Consider the following 24386-nt stretch of genomic DNA (forward strand, 5'->3'; position numbering starts at 1 on the left):
TTTTTTTTAAGACTACAAGCGTTAGAATTTTAAGTTTTATTATTGTAAAGAAATTTTCTTTTTATGTGAAAATTATTAAAAAATGTGAAAGATTAATTAGTAATAGACAGAGAGAGATAGAGAGAGAGAGAAAGAGAGAGAGAGAGAGAGAGAGAGAGAGAGAGAGCACGTAATATCAGTGCAACGGTGCGGCTTAAGTTTAACAGAATTATCGAGAGAGACGAGTAACTGGCGCATTTATATACTGCATTTCGGTTAGCCGGAGCATATGTGATCTGTACGTGTTGATAAGAGTAACTACAGAGAAAGTGTGTACGGAATAAGAGCGACTAAATAGTCTGATGAGGGTTGTCGACGTAAAAGGGAGTATTTCAGCAGGTTAAACGAGCCTTTCTGAATATTGCGAACGCCTCTGTACTAGCTGGAAACGTTATTTATTCCTGACTTTCCCTAACAATCCCATTTAGCGGTTTCAATTTCCCATCCCTCTCTTTTCCCTGTAGTCGGGCGTACCCATTACGTCTACGTGCCTCCAATACCGCGGAAACGAATGAGGTATAGAGATGGAATGTTAATGTCGGGTAGACGTATCTTGATGATGTAGTCTGGGCATCGAATTTAGCTTCTGCATCTGTAAACAAGTGTCCGACATCCAATGGAGAGACGAGTTTCAAACTCTTCGAAGAACATTCTGAATGAAAAGATTTCGATTGTTTAGTAACCGAATGTTTAGAAACTTATATTAATTCTCGCAACTTATTTCAAGTGAAAGATACTGTACGAAAAGATTACATATGATTGTAAAATGGATTGTAAGACGTGGCATTGTTATCTTTACATTCCGGAAAATTATCAATTTGATGTATAAAATATAAAACATGTGCGCTATTTTATGAATACATTTAAAAAATCGTAAAAAATCTGATAAATATTTATTTCTAGAAATATATTAAATATATGTTGAAGATTTGTAAAGAAAAAATATTGATACGACGTATTTTTATTTTTGATATTTTATTTCACACAAATGGTCGCGCATCTTCATAAATGCGCAACGAACGAGTTTTTCCACATTAACAAGCTGTTAGATTATAAATCAGCAATTTGAACGCAGCATGTTCTAATCAATGACAAGTTATGTTCAGTAAAGTTATGACTTCGGTGTGAGCAGCGTGCTATCCTAACGGATTTACCTAAAATTTGAAACAGCTTAAGCGTACACCCGATCTGATGTCGTAATTGCCGTTTTGGAAAGCAGAATTCTGTATGAAACTTGAGCGCTTGTATCAGCGATGCCCTACCTTCAACACAACTTGTTAACGACAGAAGGCAAAGTTCAATTACGGCAAATTCGAAGTCTAATTTACAATGGCCAGGGGGTTAAATGGAGCCATATTTGACGACGGTGAGAACCAGTACGCTAATAATCTGTACTCACGTACGCTCTATAAATGAAGATTTATTCATAAACACGGAGAGAATTTTTTTTTTAATTTACCCTGCAAATCATGTTAATTATGGGACAATATAGTATTTAGGCAAATTTTACTGTGCACTACAATAAGATTTTGCAGTAAAATTTATTGTAGTGCACAGTAAAATTTACCTAAATACTATATTGTCTCACAATTAACATGAGTCGACAAGGGTAAATTTTAAAAGAAAATTCTCTCCGTGTATAAATGGCCAATGAAAGCTATGTGAGGATATTAGAAATAAAAAGACAAATAAATTGAGTTCGATCTTCATCCCGACGTGGTAATTCGTTACGAGTGTGCCATTTAATCGGAAGGGCGAGGGGGGACGTTCGTCTAATTATCTAGCTATCGCAACCGCCCTTTCCGTTCAATCTCTTCTCTCGAATCTGCGTTCACTCCCGATAATTGGTCATTCAGGAAGCAGCATGGCTTCTAGGAGAGTATATCTTTCCCTGGGGAAGAAATATTTTGCCTTGTAAACTGACCGCCATTGTGTGTTGCTTATATTGGCGCATACACGGAGAGAATTTTTTTTTAAATTTACCCTGCAAATCATGTTAATTATGGGACAATATAGTATTTAGGCAAATTTTACTGTGCACTACAATAAGATTTTGCAGTAAAATTTATTGTAGTGCACAGTAAAATTTACCTAAATACTATATTGTCTCACAATTAACATGATTTTCAGGATAAATTTTAAAAGGAAATTCTCTCCGTGTACATGATATCGAATTAACTGAATTGATATTTAACGAAATTTTTATGGAAATATTGGCGTTAGACAAATCAATCCGTTTACGTTTACTTCATTGTACAGCTTGTCAAAAGAATGATTTGAAAATATAAAGTGATATGACATATACGTCTAATACATAAAGAGATAGGAAAAAAGAATTGTGCATGCGAATTCTTTTTTAAACGGAAAATTGATTTTGAATATGGGTCGCGGTAATGTTTGACCTCTTCTGGAAAGTGACACGAGAAGTCAATAGCTTTTCATAAAAGGCGGATTACGCTTTCGTGCGAATTGCTTTATGAAGGCCTTAAGGCACTCAAGGGCCGTCTTGCAAGAGAGCTTTTAACAACGAAAAACGGAGGATGATGTATTTAGTAACACGTTTGCGAGTATATCGGAGATGACGGCCTGTGTATGTATAAAGGATTTACGTAGACGTTTTTAAAAGACCGCATTACGCTTTTCAGTTTATATCGAGATTATATTGAAAAATACAATAAATTAAATACTTTTTAAATGCACAATACGATTGGATAACAATGTAATTTTTGTAAAATGTGGATATTAAAATGAGATATACAACGAATGATATTATTTTATTGCGTTAAAAGAAGTGTTATATGATAATTTTATTTGAACATAATCATTTAATTTTTATGATATTTACGTAGAAGTTTTATAAATTTTTTGTTTTCTATTGTTATATGTATATTACTACATTAACTACTTAAAAAGATGAAACATAAATGTGTTTCAATATAACGCGTTTAGGCTATCAATTGAATATAAACGGATAATTTCAATTATACAATAACTTATTTATAATAAGTTTGAAATACCATTACAATTATCTGTTAAATTATTATTGGTATTTATGATCTTTATTAAATGTATACATTATTATATATTCATTATTGCGAAAATAAGATATAGAGGAAGAGAATTATTTAAAATGTAATAATATTAATAGAGAAAAATTAATATTAATAATTTAATACTTTAATAATAATAAAATAACTTTCCAAGATGAAAAATTAATTTTAGATATGCTAAATTTTGCGTATAATAATTTCAAAGAATTGTGAAATAAATATTATACCGGTTATCTGATAATACCGGATAAATAACTGGCTATTAATATTGATTGGCTAATAAAAACATAATATAACTACTTGAATGTAGAAATAACAATGCGAAACTTAAAACGGAATGCTCAACAATAAAAAAAAAATTGAAAGTATAACGTTTTGAAATAAAGAATATGCATTTTTACTATACGAGTATAAACAAAATTCAAACAAAATTGATTGTGTGATTTGTGCAGTTATTGGAATAATTCATTTGATATGATGATGCACCATTACCGTGCAAGCCGCAAGGATAGATGCTTGTGTGAAACACTGTACGCACGACATTCTCCATTGTGGGTTTTCACGAATTCCATGAATGTACGCGTGGTTATCATTCGATGGATAACCGAGACCGCTATCGAGTTTAACCCTTAAGTACAGGTCTGATCATATGACCTACTCATACACGCACATGCACAGACGCCTGTCTCACACAGATTATCTTCTTTATGGTACCATCCAGTATACGACATCAATATCTCGAAATTCGATCTATCAATAACCACTCGTGTGTATGTATGTGTCTCTGTATGTGTGTGTTTTGCGTGTTGCTGCATTGCTGTTTGCATGCGTATGTGTGTGTGTGTGTGTGTGTGTGTGTGTGTGTGTGTGTGTGTGTGTGTGTGTGTGTGTAATATAAAAATAAACCTAGATATTTTAAATATAAATGTAAGGTATTTCGTTCTTTTTGCTTTTAATCTACAAATTGATATTCGATGTTTCTGTTTTAATTCTTTGGCATTCATCTCGATATTTTTTTATTTGCATATAAAGCCCATGAAAAACAATAAATTGGCTAAGGTAAAGATAACAACTATTTTTTTTTTTTAACAATGTTGTAGCTGTCGATGCTTTCAAAAAATAACTATATTTTATTGTAAATAATGATATCGCTTGTCTCATATTTATAGGGAAAATAAATACAATGGATTTTAAAATATAAAACGTTTGAATTTAACACAAAAAAATGTGCATATCTTTATTAATTTTTAAAAATATTTTTTATATTAAAATTATTTGATCATGTTAAAAATTAATTATGTATTTCCAAAACGTTTTACCATTTTCTGATCTTATGAGATTTCAATGTTTTCAATGAACTATAACTTTATTGATTATATTGACATTTCCCTTTTCTTACATTTGATGTAAAAACCCCTGTAAAATTTACATGTAGAATGTAGATATATAGTGTAGATGCAAAATTAGTATATGTATGCATAAGAAAAATGGAGAGTCACAGCGTACGCGACATTTAAAAATGGCGTTAGGTCACCGGAAGGACATAACCTTGGTTTTTAAAGTGATATCAAAGAAATCTCAAGATAATGCTCTAATACCGGAACTTTATTTTACAATATCAAATTTCAACGATTTCTTGAAATTAGTTGATATATATATATATATATATATATATATATATATATATTCAAATTAATGAAATACAAATTTCATATTTCAATATTTCTTGGTTTTGCAATACTCTGAACAAAAGAGTTTTAAGTACAATTTAATTAAAACTAACAAAGTTCTTTATTATTTAATTATGCACGATATTATGAGAAATTTAAAAATTATTAAAACACTTTTTAAAAATAAAATTTCTTATTTTTAAATTCATTTTGCAGAAAAATTTTTTTCATTCATATTGCAAAAATTTTTTTTATTAAATATTAGGTAATATTTAATCGCGTTTATTGGCCCGATGCTATCTATCCGATTTACTAACCGTCTGACAATACGCGTAATCCGTACTCAAGCAACTGTCGCGTGCGTAATTATTATTATTGACCTCTCGCCCGCATTGTTGCAGGGGACCATTCAGCGTCGTTCGAAAATGCATTCACCGTCACACCGGGCAGATTTTCGCCGTAAAAATCGTCGATGTGGCAAAATTCACCTCTAGTCCTGGGCTCAGCACTGCGGGTGAGTACATACTGTAAGATGTAGATACACACACACAAGAAAGATATGTAAAAGATCGGAGTCTCTTTTTGATTTCGAATTCCTGACGTTTGACCAGCTCAATAAAAGACACGGATATTTTTCGATTGTTATGTAATGTATATTAAACATCGAGCAATAAAGTTGACTGTACATATTTGATCGAATATCTCCGAAACCATAAAATATTAGATGAAATATTTTCGAGATGCAAGTAGATACTTTTTATTAAGAATTTCTTATATAGAGAGGACATGTTGAGATACATATTCTTTGTAATCTACAATCAATAATGAAATGCTTCAATTTAATTTAGCTTTAAAATATTTCTTTTATATACATTTTACAATTTCTATAATATTTCGACAGAAATAAATATATCCATTTAAGAGAAAGAGAGAGAGAGAGAGAGAGAGAGAGAGAGAGAGAGAGAGAATTTTAAGCTGTTTCTTCATTTTATAAATGGTACATACATACATGTCTCTCATACGGATTGCTTTACATCCACAAGTTTATCGAAATAAGGGAGAAACCACTCCTACCAGGAACCAGTTCCTTGTAAATACCCTTCCATTAATTTTCACCGTATGTTCGAAACAAGGCCTATGCTTCCCTCCTATCCATCTACCTGACAACGAACGCTTTCCCCAATGCTGCGCGACTGACTAAACATGGATTCGAGTTGTGAACCGGCGCGAAGGCCATTGTGCAATTGAATGGAAAGGCGGACCATTGTCGCCGCGCACATTTTTCGGGGATTTAATCCAACGTATCAGTCGACAGGTGCAGATGAAATATACGAGGAGAGCGCATTGTTTTAAATCTGGTTTTCTCTAATAAAGCGCCTTTTTTCCGGAAATGAGAGTAATATTTAATTTTTCCCGATAGCACGAAACTGGCGAGTTATGAACGTACTATGAACGTACTGTTCATTAAGAGATAGGCGACAGCTGAGTAGAGAAGAACAATTTTGAAACGATATTAGTTTCTAAAATCTCTATAGAGTTGCTGTAATAAATCAGAAAAAGCGAAAATAGCTTCTGTACCGGGAATATCTCCCATAAGTGTATCGTATTAGTAACGAAGCAGATGTTCATTCGAGGTACCATATGGATTCTCTCTTTAGGATTATATGGGATCCCAGAAATCCGGAAACATATGCGAACAGAGTATAATATCTCGCTCCTATTCGTGAAACATAACTATACGTACGAAGCAAGATATTCATTTCGCTGGCTGTCGTAAAATATTACCAAGTCTTCTTGTTCAAGTCTTTTTGTTGTCATTTTTCTTACCTTTCTCTTCCTTGTGATTTTCTCCTTTCTCAATACACGCTACTTGATCTAACCATATTTATAAGAATATGTGTTACGTATTCTATCCAATTTTTAATATGATTTTTTTATAAATAAAATAAAGTAGACATTAAATTATTAAATATTTTAATTAATATTGTTATATTTTTACTAAAATACATATATCGATAACAATATGCAAAAATTTTTTTAAAAATTAAATCGTGTTGCCGAATTTGCAAATAGAAAAAGTATAATTTTATTCTTTAACTTTAGTAAAGTTAATTTGTAAATTTTAAGTAAAGTTTACGAATTAACGAAGTTTTAGCACTTAGTCAAAGCTATTTAATTACGAAGTTGTAAAATAGCATGTATAATTTTGTGATAAATTTTGTTGCGAAAATTAATTTTGCAGCTTCTATTAGTCGAAAAATTTATGAATAAAAGATGTATTGATATTTTTTTGTTGTTCTTTATACTTATTAAAATTTTATAATAATTATAATAATAATTACTATATATTAATTTAAAATTAAATAACACTTGTTTTTTAGAATTGTATAAAATTGTAGAAAAAAGTGATTTGTTAAAAAATTCTCATTAAACGTTATTCTACAACTTTGCACATTAAATAAGTCTTTGTTTTAAACTATTGCAATTAGTTTTTTGTATTCTTTAAGGATACAACTTTGTAACACAACTGAAAAATATAAGCTATTCCGTTATTGCAGTCGATTTTTGCTTTTCATAGCTTTAACTGCAGATTCCATTGCAGTTCAATGCAGATACGGCATCTAAATTGACTCTGATAAAAACTGGGAAACGAAGTTTTTTGTATCCGATCCAGATATCTGTAGTTTCGCTTAACTGGAATAAGATTAAATTTATCTGTTCTCATTTTTATGGATATTTGTATATAGTGTTTATTTTCTTCGGATTATTTTTTATAATTAGATTGTATAACAAATTTGCATAATTTATATCCGTAATACTTATAATTTCAAAGACTGATAATATTACACAATGTTAAAATTTGAAATATTAGTTATGCAACACACACACACACGTTTATATTTTGTAAATAAATTATATTTTTTATTTGAAAATTTTTTTACATTATTCTTTGTTGTAAATCTCTAAATCTTAAAATTTTTAACATTTTTTACGACACAAGGATTAAAAATCTAGTAAAGTTTGTTTAAAACTATTTGAATGCTATATCTAGTCAGTGATTTTAATCTTCATCGTTTATAATGTGGCGTGGAAATCTGCTGCGTTAAATCTACGTTTTGTATGTTTTAGATTTGAAACGGGAAGCTACAATATGCCACATGTTGAAACATCCACATATTGTAGAACTGCTGGAAACCTACAGCTCCGAGGGCATGTTATACATGGTATTCGAATAGTAAGTATGCAATAACATACGCATCTTATATTTTGAGAAACATATTTCGTTATTTAACCGATTTAGGATATTATCATAATTGACAGAAACGATTGATAGAAATAAAAAGAATTCCAACAATTTTTCTATCTAATATGTAGAACATTTATCTATTTTATTCAACAATAAGATACAGTACAGTAATCTCTAGTTTTATAAAATTACAACTGTAAAAAATAACTATAGTAGCATAAACTATTATAGTTATGTTCTTTCAATAATTATGAACTTTCAACGAGTCTTTTTTTAGAAAAACGACTTTTGAAACGAAAGGCGTCAGTCTCGTCCTTTATATGCCAACAAGTCTATACTCTCTCATCTTGCTGGCGTAATTATTACCTTTAGGCTAATGAAACGTTATGCTCGTAATATGCGAGATGAAAAAGCATCACATTTGTCGAAAATGAAAGACTCGGCAAAATAAATACGTGTCATTTCCTTAACGGCTCTATCTTTACTCGTGAAAGGCACGTTTTCCATTTAGTTGTTTGCTATCTATTATAACGTTCTATACTATAGTTCGCTATAATTGGATACACACATCCGAGGTGCTCTCGAAATAATCTACGCTATCGGATAAGATAGCTAAAGGTTTTTAATAGACTCGATGCTCAAGGCGTTTTTAACGAGACTATTTAAATAATATGACACTCAACCACACTTTATTTCTTTTAGTTTAATAGAATGTTATTTTTTTTATCATATTAAAATTCTTATTTAATGGTAATATTATTGATTTTACACGATTAATTATACACCGTTTTGATCAATAATTTTCCTTGAATTAATTGAGTATTATTTATGTTACACATTTGATCTCATAATCGATATACATGCATATAAATAAATATCAATGAGATAATTTAAAATCCACGGATAAAGTAAATAAGAATCATAAAACGAGATAAATTCAAATTGAAACAGATTCATTTACCGCATCACCGGATATTCCTGTTTCAATATTCCTGTTTCTCTTTCAGTATGGATGGCTCTGATTTATGCTTCGAGGTCGTAAGACGAGCAACTGCTGGATTCGTATACAGTGAAGCAGTTGCAAGGTAAGAAAATTCATTATATGTATATATCATCGCGCGTAATGAGCACACTGCGCGAACATCGCGAATCCACCGCGCAGACATTACATCCATTTAAACATTATCTGCTAAGACATCATTTACTTGTAACATGATATCCTGACATTACGCCACATGAATACGCAACATTCCATATTATTCCAGCTTAAACTTTCCCAGTGAATCCAAACTCCAGTCGGTAGTAACTGTATCAACTTTATCTTTTCTAACTCTTAAATTTTCTCCAAAAGAATTAATTGTATCAGATTATAGAGCATTATTCTCGATAAAACGCAATTTTCGCATAGCATCTATATTCAATACGCGCTCATGTACGATGAAAATTACTCTAATCTGTTTATTAATCTTGTCAAGGCGATGTGTACCAAGACGAGAGAAATTTGATAAATTAATTGTTTTCATCGAGTCGTTTGGTACTCGGAATACTCAAACGTGATTACCTTCTGTATGTTACACCTCGATATAATGCAAACGGATTCTCTCTCTTGAGAGTCTCCCTGGAGCGTAATAAATCCCTGTCTCGATAAATCCTTGACTGCGATCCATTAGATTCGCTATATACTCATGTCACGCTTGAAGTAGCAGTAGTCTTCACCTCGAGAGGATCCTATTAAAACTAGTCTCAAATATGTCTTACATCTTTGGCACTACGAAGGACTATTAGATAATAAATTGAGATATAATCTGAATGATAGAAATTACGAAATATGGTAATACTTGAAATATGGTAATACTCATAAAGGAAAGACATTCAGAATGTACATTACAAATCTTTCTGTCACGTTTAAATATACTTAGAAAATATGTATCCCTCAGGAGTATAGACATAAATTCTTTTCAAATCTTTACTTTCATCTGTCATGAGAAAGAACACGCTGTAGTTCAAATTTCTTAACATAAAAGATATCTTTATCTTTATATTAATGTCACATATTAGACGCACAGATGTCATGTATTCGCTGCATGTATCACATATTACGACGAGTTCAAAAGATCGTCTGAAAATCTTTGATTGATACAGTGGAAGTACAACGAACATAGTAAATAACTGCATCGTTCTTGTTTGTACGATATTTCATATTTTGCATCACCTTCTGGCAGTACACTGTGCCTGTCAATATCTTGTTTTTATTTTAGACCATATTTCTTTTTTGCACACTTTGTAAAAAATACGTGATAATGTCAAGAGTCAGTTAGCAAGGGTTTTATACTATATACAACTGTGTGCATGAAAAATATTATTCTAAAATGCATTTTATTAATTAAATTGAAATAACATGATTATACACTTTTGTTCGATGCCGTTTTATTTAATAACCCATAAAATATTTAATAAATTCAAGTTATATAACATCGTTAATATAGTCTATTACATATTACGTTTATAAATGCGTTTTATTAATTAAATTAAAATAACATGATTATACACTTTCGTTCGATATTGTTTTATTTAATAACCCATAAACTATTTAATAAACTCAAGTTACATAACATCGTTGATGTAGTCTATTATTATATGTTTATTTCTTTTTACAACGAACAAATTTCGGATGTGGATTTGTATTTGTATTGTTTACTATACCTTGACTTTTTTTGTTTACTGAATGAATTTGATAAAACTTGCGTTGTATGTAAAATCATTGCATTGCGTTATCGTTAGAAGGCACAAGGCAAGGCGTGCCTTAATCGCTCTATTTAAATTCTCAGAAAGGACTGGTTTTCGGTGTCGCGCGCAAATGCTCTTGTGTTCTGTGCGCGACCTTCGCTATTGTTCTCGGACCGAGGATGTACTTTCGTGTGCGGGAGGGGAAGGGGGGGAGGTGTGGTGTTAAAGCGCCGGCACCTAAGAAAACTGCGTTTTCTTTTGCAGTCACTACATGCGACAGATCCTCGAAGCGTTACGTTACTGCCACGAGAATGACATTATTCATCGTGACCTGAAGCCGCAGTGCGCCCTCCTGGCTGGCAAGGAAAATTCCGCCCCGGTGAAGCTGCGCGGTTTCGGCGTTGCCGTGCAACTCCCGACCTCGCAGTCCAATGGCGTTGGTACGTTCATGCCTTCTTTTAATTCACTTACGTTTTCTTTACGCGATCTATTTTACGTGGCGTAGAGATTTACGTCGAAAGCCGTGCGACCTCAGCTCCGGGATGCCCGACCTCGCTATTATTAATTATACTCTACCAACTTCCAGCAAAGTTCTATATATGTGATACACGCGACCATTATCATATAAAAATAACTCTATTAGTTTGAAAAGTGGCATTAAGCCAGCACCTATTAAATATACGTACCTGTTAAATTTAGCTAATTAAAAAAAATTCGCAAAATGTAAAAAAATTTTTCGTAAATAAATTTCAATGATGAAAATTAGTTCAGAAAATATTTTAGAGTTTAGCGTTTAAGAATCGAGCAAGAAATAATTATGATACAGCTTTGATAAAATATTAGTTAAGCCTTTAATTTTTATAAATTAAAGGCTTAAATTTTCGGTCGATTTTTTATATTTTTATTCTTTCCTTGAATATTAATTGCCACGTATCGGGACGTAAAATGCTTGAAAATATTGATTGCATCTGAAAATCTCTTTTCTTCTTTTTATGCAAATATCAAGTCTGTTCCCTACCTATAGAATAGAATTTTCTAGATGCTTGAGAAATACTTGCATGTTTTACGTTATGGTAAAATCTTATTAATGAAAATAACGTGAGGGGTATTAATATTATTACTGCCGCACATAGGAAGGAAGTTAATTTCATAAAATTAACTTTCGTAAATTTTGCTTGTTGACATTTGAATTGGTTTGCTCGAAATATCTCACCGACAAAAAAATAGCGTTTCGATGAGCGATTTTTTTGTTATTCCAGCACGTTGAATGAGATATATCGTTCAAGTCATGATAATGATAACATCACTTCAACTGAAGTATAAAATCGTCGGAGCATAAAAAGGGAGAATTTACTTAGGCCATGCAAATGCTCCAACCACTTCACGTTACCCTCTATTCCGTGACATACGTTCACGAGAGCTGACGTCGTGCCGCTTTTAGCGCGACAGCATTAAGATTACTAAATTTTTCATAATATTTTTAAGTGGTGTCGGCGCTAGGGCGAGAGGCGAAAATAGGACAACAGCGGCATTACTAAAGACGATGCAATAGGGAAATTACGTCTCGAAATATTCATAATATTATTATCTCGTGATTAATAGCTCTTACAGAAAGCAATACAACGGCTTTTCCGCGATCATTTATAAATTCAATCATTGCTTAATGGAGCTCTTTACAAATAACGCAAATGTATATTTAAACACGCGAGTTGTCATATTTTTATGAGAAAACATTAATGAAGAAAAATCTTTTCCAATTTCGCCTGACCTGTCGCCGACACTATTTTTATATTTAGCAAAATATACGCTGATTTAAAAAATATTTACGCGTAATTATACGCTTATTCCATCTGCAAACTAGCTGAGAGGCACTATTCAATGCTCATATATATCTATGTCATATATATCAAAGATAGATATCTAGATGTCTACGTCTATTTGCCGGTAAATACGAAGCGATATACGTCAATAGATTATGTGTACATTAATTTTACGTTCATTTAAACTCTTTAAACTGTTAATTAAGTGTTAAACTCATGTGTGTATACATATAAACTGAATTTTGTGCGTACACATTTATTCGTCGACTATGATAAAACATGAAAATATATTTAGGATCATTTATGATTAGGTAAGCGATTTAATGAATCATATTTAATGATTTGTTAACTTTCTATTTAAAAAGATAATTTCTTTAATTGTGCGGAAGATAATAAATTTCTATTTAGTATCTTTATGAAATATAAATGAACTATCCATTTTTTGTTGAGAAAATTTATGTGTAAAATTAAATATATTTATATATATATTATATATACACATACGTATATATATAAATTTTGAATAATATTTTTAATTTATATTAAGCGATTGCATTATGCACACGACATACATTCCGATTAAATTATTGTTCATAACATATCATTTATATTTAACTTAGATTTTTCTCGTAGCGATATAGCGACCTCTAGCTCGCATTAACTTTTTTTGAAGGCTAATGGTCTATAAAAGATCAAGGCTTTATACTAACGCGAACAACGTTTAGCCCAAAAGTCCAATATTATTACGTGACGGTAAACTGTTCAAAAAATGTATTGATACTGCATATCGTCGATTTTATTTTATTACGAAAAATGTGATAGATTTTTTAAAGTCATTTACGCTTTAATTATTTACACGCGTTTGTCATTGAAGGGGTTTACATATCAGAGAAAGCTAATTTTAAATTACCGACCTGTTGGCATTCAACCGGATTCATTATGACTAGTTCAAACGAATGTCATTTAGCAGCCCGACTTTCTTTTCGCATATAGGTAACAAAAGGAAAAGTTTTAAAATATTCAATGACGAAAGAGGCGCGTCCCCAGAGATACAGAATTATTGTCGAGGATTCGTGCGTCAACGCATCTTTGGATCGAGGTGATTAAATTCTCGTGAAATATCGCTTATCTCCTGGGGGAAGTCTTTTTTACACATTATGTACAATGTCATTTCCAATGAAGATATGATTATAATAACTCTCACGACGCAGTGCGATAGTAATATTAACGAGGGCAAAAAAAGACTACAAAAAAATGCATTGAATATTGCCTCCTCAGAGTTTGTAATTCAAATTTTTATCTTTTTTCTATTCGTTTTTCTTTTTTTTTTTTCGTACCGATACAATGTGTTCCTGGCTCTCATCAAGCGTCACTTCAAAGACACTCGGTGTTTTTGTATCGTCTCTCTTTTGAATGCCCTACTCTGCGATTATTGGCTGGCTTGGTCGATGATTGGCAAATCACATTCAAAAAATTTCTCGGTGTTCGATGTGCACAATGCAACAGCTTTTATCGGATTTCTTCTCTACTGACAACCGTGATGCTCTCTTCTCTGATCAGCCGCAATCGATTGATGTCTATGCATTTTTTTTTATAATCTTTCGCTGCTTCGATATCGCATGGTTCCATTTGTAGATGCTCTTGTTGTTAGCGACACTTGTAGATGTCCGTTTTATAGACTGTACTGCTACGTCTTGGACTAATTTTAGACTTCCTTTGCGTGACCGACGCAATTATTGTTGTCGTGCGTCTTCAAGCGATTTATTTCATCTCTAGCCATGCGATATTAAAGAAGCGTCTTCCGTTATGACGGAAAATCATCTTTCGCTATCCCGCATAATTACATTATGTTAATACTGGTAATCAATATTAGAATCTCATTATCGATTTTATAATGGCAATAGCGTCGCGTTACATCGCCGTTAAGAGCTGTTGATAGAACACACGTTATCCGTTGATCTCTTACTTTCGTTCTACTTATTTTATACTTAATACTTAATCGAGGTTAATATTTAATCGAAGATATAGAGGTGTTTAACAATAGCATGCGTTGTCAAAAAAGACATAGAGCAGCACAATGAATGAACAAATAACGATAATAATAGTATTATAAATTTCATTTGTAAAAGAACTTTATACCGAAATATTGCCATGGAAACAATACATAACGTTTGTCACTAATTTAGTATGACACTTAACACTGGTATACACTTTTATATGACGAGGCGCAGGATAGAATGGTTCCTGCCGATCGATAACAGAATTTAATAGCGATAAGAACTTTTGTCGGCTATGTATAGGGTTAATTGCCCCCTCGTTCTGCTAAGACGTTACGATATTATACCAAGTCAGATATTAATCTCTTCCAACTCCCACGGCTGTCGCCTCTCTCTGCTCTTCCCAGTTCGAAACTAATTTGGCATTCTCGGAGTAGACCGACGGCGTTCCAAATACATAGGCCGGAGATTGACTGGAAAACCGTCGTGTAAACTGGGACGCGCAACTTTTTACATATACGAGTTTTGCAAAACGAGACAGCGCTCGGCCGCTGGGATTACGAGTCGCCTTAAACAAAAAGTTTCCGACGGCCTGATTAAATACGCATAACGCTGCCGCGCGACGTCTCCCCTTAACGCTCCATCATGCTTATTTCTCGCGAAAGCTAATGTTTCATTCTTGGCTCTTTGCGCGCGTAGCCGCTGCTTGGATTCGCGCGCGACATCGTGCATGCTGCAGAGTAACGCGGGAAAAACAAAAAAAAAACAAAAAAAAAAAGAAAGAAACCGCGAGCATAGATGAGAGTTTCCACGTTTTCGCGCGGATAACATTAGGCAGCGACAGCGCGAGAAAAGCGCGTCGTCTGATTACACCCTGATAACGTTGAAATTTGGTTTGAATGAATACAGCATGTTACACGACCGAGTATCGACAGTGTCTGAGCCCAAAGGGGCAGCTCTACTTGAAGGCCGACAGCGAGGGTAAGCCTGATCTAACCTTTAATCATTACTTCCACAGGAGCCTTGTCTCTCATCACATACATATATATATTACACGGACACACACTTATCACATCCACACATATTGTATTATGCCACATTTTCACCCATTCCGTGTACTCCTCTATCACTATCACGTCACTGTACTCTAGAAGCTGCCACCGCTTGCTTGCTTGCTTTACGAGTTCGAATATTCACTTTGACTTGGCTAACTCATTAATATATATGACTTGGCTAATATTTAACATATTAACATATTAAGTAATATATTGTTTAATATATTAATATGTACATGCACTCTTTTTTTTTTTCTCTCGGATATATCTGGTTTACACAAATTCGTTGAAGGATGTCACTCTATATAAAACACTTCTCACAACATTGGGCTTCGCTGATATTGTCTTAAGTGATTTTTCAGCAATACGTATATCTGAAGCAGAGTTAAGAACACGAATGAGAATGAGAATTTAAATTTTATTGAAATAAAATTAAGAATGATAATTGTGCATCTATAAGTGATATTTTCACAGTTATTGTTCAAAAGTTATCCCGTAGCACATGCTAGAAATGATCACCGCAAATTCTCATATCGGCGGATGTTATAGGCAGCCAATCTCTCTCCGAGATATCGTTGAAAAGATTTATCATACATTTTATACGTACGATTACAAAACGAACGAATTAAAGCAAGCCAATTCGACAGTCTTTATACAGATTTTGTACCAACAGGCTCATATACGCAGATTTACCGTACAATACAACTAAACTTATACAAACGTCGCGGAGATATGCCGGGCTTCGACATTTTACATACCAATAGACGCACACACACACCACCAGTGAATTGTGTTGACTGATGAGTAAGCCGGCTCCTCAGGCCGATCGATCTAGCGTCCTTTTGATCCGCGCGAGTTCGATTCCTTAAACAAAAGCAACGGTAAACCCGACAGCCACAGGTCCGTTCTTCCTCCAGCGGCGTTGAACGATAAGGTGCATCCTATCGTCCGTGAAACCGTTAGTAAATCGCGCATAGCGCGAAATTATCGTGACGATAACAATCCTTCTCCTTTCTCTCTGTGTTCTTTCGATAGGCCTGATCTCTTCGAGCTGCAATTTCCCTTTTGAGGACCTGACCGACGCCGAGGATTCGCTAGTGAGCGACACGGAGGACAATATCGGTATCCACATGCCTGCCACATCTACATAACATCTGATGATTTACCACAATCGGGGGTAGAAACGAGAAAATATCGCGTATCTCCTGAAGGGGATGCGTATCTCCTTTCCGCGTTCTTGAGTATATAACTCCCGGCTTCTTATACAACGTCGCTGTGACCGTAAAATATTATTGAGAACTCTTTCCATCAACGACAAGGCCAGACGTATACAGGACGTTCTGTGTAACTTGCTCCAATCGCATGTATATATATTTTTTTCAAAAAGATATTGAGGACATGAAAAAAGGTATTACAAGTACGAGAGCATTTCGACAAAAAATCAACGAGATGTTGTTCGTTCGGCTCTTCCGGATGATCAGCTTTTATCCAACTCGCACTGCTGTTAACGTATCGATCGAAGTGTTCTTTGCGGAACATCCTGTATACGGGAGAGAAAAGATTCGTATGGCGAGTCTGGCGAAACTGCGGCATCTCTCAGCGGGAAATGGCTCCGAGTTCATTTTCGTGAGCGCACACGAATGTGTAGCATTTCGTAATTGTCGAGCGATCGATCAGTCCAGTTTCGTGATTACCCTCGTTTGAGGCATAGCATACGTTCTACCCCCCCGTGTGGTATCGTTATGTTAGTTTGAGAACGCGTAGTGTCTGTATAGACACTCGACCTACGTGCGATAGCAGTATCCCTGTGATATCATTGTGCAGGTCGCGTAGTAACAGATATTTGTTGTGCCATCGAGGGGAAGCGAGCTCGAGAGAACGACTCGTTCCCCTTTTTTGTTTTCATCCCCCCTGTCGTCCGCGTGTGTCTGATATTGTAACGCGCGAATGACACAAGCTCTGCTTCACCGTTGTAGGATTGGGATAAAGTCGTTGACAGAATTGAAGGGTTCGTTACGACTCGCCATTAAATTATTTCATTTCGTTGACACACAAAATATATAAATACCGCCTTTTTAAATAAAACTAAACTACATTCGCCTTTGACATTTTCGCGGTCTGCCTGTGTTTACTGGTAATCGGAGATCGTTATCCCTGGCCAATCCAATTCGTAGCAGGAGAATCTCTCGAGTAAACATAGTGTTTTTTTTTTTAAAAAAGGAATGTTGAAAATGTAGAAATCGAATACGGACATGTTATATGCAATAACCGAATCTGGACAGTGACCGAATTTACTCTGTGGCTTCCGAGTTCGCTCGTAACACGTATCAGTTTTTGATTGAATTGCTCAAATCGACTGCTGTCTCTATAACGCAATCTGAGTACATTTTGGATGATGGTTAATTATTTACCGTAAATAACGTGTTGTCATCAATATGCGTGTGTCCAACTTGGAAGGTTTAAAAGGTATAGAAAAAAAAATATATATATATATAATGTTCTGTTGTAGAAAATAATTGATAACAAAATATAGAAATTGGAAAATCAACTTTGTCCTGTTTATATGACACATTAAAATAAATTACACAATTTTACATGGATTATTCAGCGCTAGAATTTATGCAATATATCACATTTGTTATTATTGCAATTGGTAAATGCAATTGTACAACGTAAATTCATTTTATATACATTATATTGATATAATGTAATATATATTGTCGAAGTAATGTACTGTTATTATTTTCGAGTGAAAGTTTTTGTTATCTTATTCTCGACAGACTTACTTACTAATAATAATCATATTTTAGTTGAACGTAACAAACCCTTCAATCGGTTCACCTATTTCTGAGTCTGGTTACGTGAACTAATTACCCGCGTTATTTGGGCCTGTTTATGTCGTCATTGTTCGTAGCGGTAGAACTAGCCTGTGTGTCTGCGTGTGTCTGTCTATTCGTATGCCGCCTTCTGCTTGTCTTTCATCACTTATCGATGACAAATTGAAACTAGTCGCCGCGTCAGAGAATACTATTTTGTTGCGAGTATCTGCTAAACGTGTTTATACGATGGGAAAGGCAAACGCGATACAATATGAACACGGTGTATTCCTCGATCGAAAATATCGTTCGTTAATAAAACCAAAAGCAGTTTCAGATGTACGAATTCCAATTAAAGCACGTTTGAAATTTTTTTACTATACAATATCATTGTTTACTGAAAACAATATTTCCCAACAATAAAGCGTACGGTCATGATATAACCATGCACAATTTCAGATTGACATTTTACGCAATTTAAAATTGCATAAAATTATGTCTTGCATTATTGTGGAGATTAATCTGTTGCGAAAATATTATACCTCTTAATAAAGAACTTACGTTATGAATAGTGGTTTTTTTCTTTTAGGATGAAACTCGATAACTAGGAGTGTGCAATGTTACCGTATACCTGCGATATATTATGTGTCTACGAAACGCGACACTTTATCCATAAAGTTACGCAAAAATATAATCTTGGTTTTTTTTTTAACTGAAGACTAGATATACCATCAGAAATATATATCAGGATACATTAAATTAGCTATTATTAATTAGATATTTTGTAGCGCATTTGTCTTAAATACGATTTGATTTTGAGTTTTGAACTTGGTAGGACGAACATTTAATATAAATATAAAGTAATATTCAGCTATTCTATATTTTTAAATCTTTATGATAAAATATAAGATGTACAGACTAACTGAAAACGGTCTCAAATGAAACGGAAACATCGGGACTATTTATGAAATTCTCTGAAAGGGGATATTTTAGAGTCAGATTATAAAGGCGATTAATGTATTATAGAGTCGTTTTTATCACGTCCATTATTGTGCATTTTGCACGTATGCTCACGTAACATGTTTTTCTCGAAATAAATATTCCTGCCGGAAATTGTGCCAGAAATTTCCCAGACCACTCGTGCATCATCCTGTATCTCTAAATTACACTTGCGTAAAATGCATGTTATTAACTTGTCGCTTCGTTCGCGCAACTAATTACTTTCGTTAAAAAGCGAGTAATTAAAATCATGCAATGACAAGCGGCAGCCAGGCTATGTACAACACGAATTTAAAATGTCTTTATCGACAGTTATATTTTTTATTAGCACGTTCGTTTTTTTTTTTAATTTGTTGCTCGTGTTTCTCATCATTTAATTTTACGTTCTGAAATCAAATAAATCCTGCATGCTCTTGTTGTGTAATCGCACGAAAATTTGTTTCTCTGTGTGTGTACTTTGGCACCTTGTTGTGGCACCGTCAAACATTACGTATTTTTTTTTACATTTCTATTTTTGAAATATTAAATTTATTTTTATTGCGTTCTTGCTGTACATCAATAACTGTAATCAGTTTCCCTGTGCACCAGCACCATTTACTTTTTTATTCAAGTATTCTTCTCAAATATATTATGTTATAAATAACTTCTATTTTACAGAATTTGATATTAAATATTAATATTTTAAATATTATATTTATTTAATTGAATATATATTATAGACTATAGAGAGATGAATTAAATAAAATTGTTCTTGTTTTTATTAAAGTTTAAGCTCTTTACCAATTATTTTATAATATTTATTATAGTATTGTACAAGATTATAATGTTACATTGTTATTTGAAGAATGTAATCAATATGTTATCATTATCGTAAAATGATGAAGTACTTTATTATATTAATATGTTATTAATACATTTAATATTGCATAAAATGTGCAAAAACGTATTGGAAAAATATAATTTTATTTATGTAATGATAAGATTTGTTCATAAACGGTTAGAAATTAATAAGTATATTTATACAATATTAACAATATCCCTTCTTTATTATACAAACAAAACATTTAGATGAAATATAGTTCATTCTATAGATAGAATAGCATATCTATATATAGAAGAATATATCACATATAGGGTATGTAATCTCTAACAGAATATATGTGTAATGAAATAAAATATTAAAAAATACATATTTATTATATATATTTTACGTACGCATATATTATACATTATATACATTTTAAATATTTTTTAGAGAAAAATTCATGCTTTTTTATGCGATAATCTTATTGATGTAAATAATTATATGTCACGTCACATTTTGACATTTTTCGTAAATGTAAAATTACGCGATATTCTAATGCCAATTTTTTTATTTAACGATATACTTGCGAACGCAATTATGTCGTCTTTGCTTTACAGCCTTAATCATCTCATCTTTTCCCATGTACACTTTTCAATGTGCAGTGACCTACATTTCCTCTCGTGCCGCTTTCTGTGTCATTTACCGATTCTTAATAAATATAGATTGTTGAAAGTAAGCAAGTTAGCACGTTGGTTATCGTCCGTGAACGACGTTTGTGCCTATATCGAAGAATCGGCTACTTTGTGACAGGTGTATTTGTTTTCGAGGAATGCAGTAGCCTTTGCATTTGACATTCGTTCTTTGCCATTATTAATTATATTTGATACGTCCAGTCGATCCGACGTTCCCGATAACGATAAACAAAAGCGGTTTGGATTCTCTCGCCACAGACGATCGATTTGATAGAGAGAGAGAGAGAGAGAGTGTGTGTGTGTGTGTGTGTGTGTGTGTGTGTGTGTGCGTGTGTGTGTATGGGTGGGTGTGTGCGAGAGAGAGAGAGAGAAAGGTACCGATTATTCGTTTTATAAACGTATACAATCGAGGGAAAATCAAACGCAGATGCTTCATTCGGCTGACAAATTCGCGTCTACTTGTCGCAAACACGTTTCCGTTTTACGTAACGATCGACTGCGAAGTTTCCGAGCAATCACTCATGCCTCGCTTCCATTCTGCCGGTCATATTAGCCATTTCATCCCCCTTTCGCTCACGACACTCTTGGTCGCACAGGTCGTGTCGGATGTCCGCACTTCATGGCGCCGGAAGTGATTCAACGGCGACAATATGGGAAACCCGGTGACGTCTGGTCGGCCGGTGTGCTGCTACATGTCCTGCTAACTGGTACACTTCCGTTTGTCGGATCTCGAGACAGGTTGCGGGAAGCGATCTGTCGGGGGCGGGTGCAGGTAATCGCCACGTCTTACGATCCTAACGTCGCTTCTCTAACGCCGCTAATCCGAATGAAACGGCCCGCGGAGAATTTTAATATAATGCTCGCTCGCGCGACTGCCGTTCGCGCCCGGGTCGCGCGCAATTCTCCGTGCGCGACCGAATAATTCCGATTTAATTGAATTTGCAGATGGAGACAGTACTCTGGGATCCCATTAGCGAGCCGGCGAAAGATCTCATACAGAGAATGCTCACGACCGACGTAAATCATAGGATCACCATCCAGGAGGTTCTCAACCACAAGTGGCTCAGAGTAAGTGGAAACGGACCGCGCGGATTTCGCGGCATCGATTCGATACTCTCTTATCTGCATACGGAGCACGCAGGGGAAATCCCGCGATTTGATCCGTATTATAATTGTTCGCGCGGGCGTTCGGTGACGATCAGTATTCTACGTCACGCCGCACAACTCCTGATGGGGATAATCGATGTCGCGGCTTCCGTTTTCATCGCCGGTGATAGTATACATCGGGTTTTATTTTTTCATAATTATGTCGCGCATATGTATATATATATATATATATAAATATATGTATATATATTTTATATATTTATTATATATATGTAATACACGTGGCCTCGTTCCTCCTTATTATCTCCAATGAATGTGCGTGCGCACGCGCGCGCCGTATGGTGTGAGGGTATACCTATGTGGTGCAACAGTTAGCCAGTGACCTAAGGTAGGGAACACCACACTCGCGGAGTCACCCCCATACTTCTTCGATGCAACACACGTGCAACTGGGCTATCGATCCCGCTATAGCGGGAGCGAAGCCTCCGACGGTTAATGAAAATAACTATAGTAAAGTACACCTCGCGCTCGCTGCGCACTGCTTAGAGCTTTTTTATGCGGCTGTACGTTCGTCGAACCCCCGTGGACTTCGTAGAAGCAAGTATATAATCTCTCTCCACCTCGCTTCTCCATGACGGTGTAATACGCCCCGATTGCAGGGAGGGAAAATAATTGCATATTAGTCGGTTGCTGCTGCTGGCTCAGCATTTTCTTTACGATGTTTACGTTCTTTACGATGTGTACGTTGCCATTGTTACACGCAGCTAGACATCTATTAACGAATTTTTCTTTATTTCGAAGGCTATTTGGTTTGCGTTAAATCAATTAATTAATTTGCTTAATTGATAATTTATTGGTGCCTCTCGAATGCCTTTTAAAATTAATTTTACAGGCGTTTACAGTTTTGGCATCTGCATTGCTTCCGGCTTCATTGTCGTCGTCAATAACAGCATGGTCATTTTTTATTTCTATAAGAATTGCGCTTGTTTTATCGCGAATGAACGGATCTTAACTTGCAGGATCGTGATAAGGGTGCAGCCCGTATACATTTAGGTGACACTATAGACGAGCTTAAGAAATTCAATGCGAGGCGAAAACTGAAGGACGCCGTAAAAGCTGCCGTCTCCTCGTCGAAATGGCACGCTCCGTATTCAGAAGCTAATGGCGACAATTTCTCTGACGTCGGCGATGACGAGATAACTACAGGTACATCGAAAGCGAGCGATCTCAGAATTTTATTTGTGATACATATACACAAGTGCGATACAGATAAAAGTGTTTCCCTCAACAGATGTGTAATCCACAAGGAAGACAATTTTATTTAAATACAGACAGATATATACAGATTTTATTATTAATATAATTTAAGTTTGTATAATTTACGTTTTAATTACCTAATATTATTATAGAGACAGTATTAAAAATAAAAAAAAGAAATGTCTTAATAGATAGCTATTTTAAATTGGAATTTCGCTAACGTTGAATTTCGCTTCATAAAAAATTCAAAAGTATGCGCGAAATTGCTCGTTATATTTTTATAATCAAAACAAACGGTAACATATGCAATATAGTTTCGTTCACGTGCTCTGGGCTTGCTATTTCAACAATGACAGATTGACGATATCGTGTAATTTGGAAATTCCGTTATTTCCGCGAACATTGCGTTAATGGATACAGAACAAGCAAATGAGCGCGAATAAGCACGAATGAGTAATTTGCGTAATAATGAGTGGAAACAGCATTGCGAGTATAAATTGTTTGTGTGTACTTGCGCTTGTTCGCTTGATCTGCATCCGGTTTAACAGAGAGCATTACTATCTTATCGACATTGTCTATTGTTACATAAAAGATTGCAATTGTAATGTGAGACATCGAACATATCAACGACGTTTTTCGTAAAATCAATATTTCATACATTCTCGTGTTATAGGCGCTGTAGCCGAAATTGTGGATTGCTTGGATGACATTGAGATTCTCGAGGAAAGTGATAGACTATTGCGAACGGACGTACTCAATGCCGTTGATGATCATCGAATTCGAGTCGTCTTGGAGGTACTTTTTACAACAATTCATAATTATATAAAAAGTAATAAGAACATGCCGAATTGATTAAGAGAAAAAATGATGAGAAGATGATTAAAAGATTGCACAATAAGCTATCTAAATTTTCAGTATTCAAACTTTTCGCTTACCAAACAAATGTCACTTTAATTGTAAATGTGTGAATTATCGCGTATTCATTCCGAAAATGTCGTTATGTGTGTTCCTCAAAAACTTTAAATATTCAACAAAAAGTTTAATTAGACAATGTGAATTCTTCTGACTGTGCGGCAATCGATTGTTTCATCATATTTTTGTTCAA

The 24386-nt window shown here is 34.2% G+C and overlaps 1 protein-coding gene across 5 annotated transcripts in view; it reads left to right on the plus strand.

Moving 5' to 3' along the window:
* LOC105448349 (peripheral plasma membrane protein CASK-like) overlaps window positions 1-24386 on the plus strand; it is a 95444-nt gene that overhangs the window by 10295 nt on the left and 60763 nt on the right. For 3 of the 5 annotated variants that reach the window (XM_011686869.1, XM_011686868.1, XM_011686871.1), the window contains exons 2-10: window positions 5161-5273; window positions 7889-7994; window positions 9014-9091; window positions 10998-11173; window positions 15460-15531; window positions 21514-21689; window positions 21863-21985; window positions 23044-23230; window positions 23955-24076. In XM_011686869.1, coding sequence (XP_011685171.1) covers window positions 5161-5273; window positions 7889-7994; window positions 9014-9091; window positions 10998-11173; window positions 15460-15531; window positions 21514-21689; window positions 21863-21985; window positions 23044-23230; window positions 23955-24076 — 1153 coding nt within the window. The remainder of the gene's footprint in view (window positions 1-5160; window positions 5274-7888; window positions 7995-9013; window positions 9092-10997; window positions 11174-15459; window positions 15532-21513; window positions 21690-21862; window positions 21986-23043; window positions 23231-23954; window positions 24077-24386) is intronic. The other 2 variants (XM_011686870.1, XM_011686872.1) reach the window with 2 other exon arrangements.

Source organism: Wasmannia auropunctata, unplaced genomic scaffold (assembly GCF_000956235.1).
Source record: "Wasmannia auropunctata unplaced genomic scaffold, wasmannia.A_1.0 LD336088.1, whole genome shotgun sequence".
NCBI classification, from domain to species: domain Eukaryota; kingdom Metazoa; phylum Arthropoda; class Insecta; order Hymenoptera; family Formicidae; genus Wasmannia; species Wasmannia auropunctata.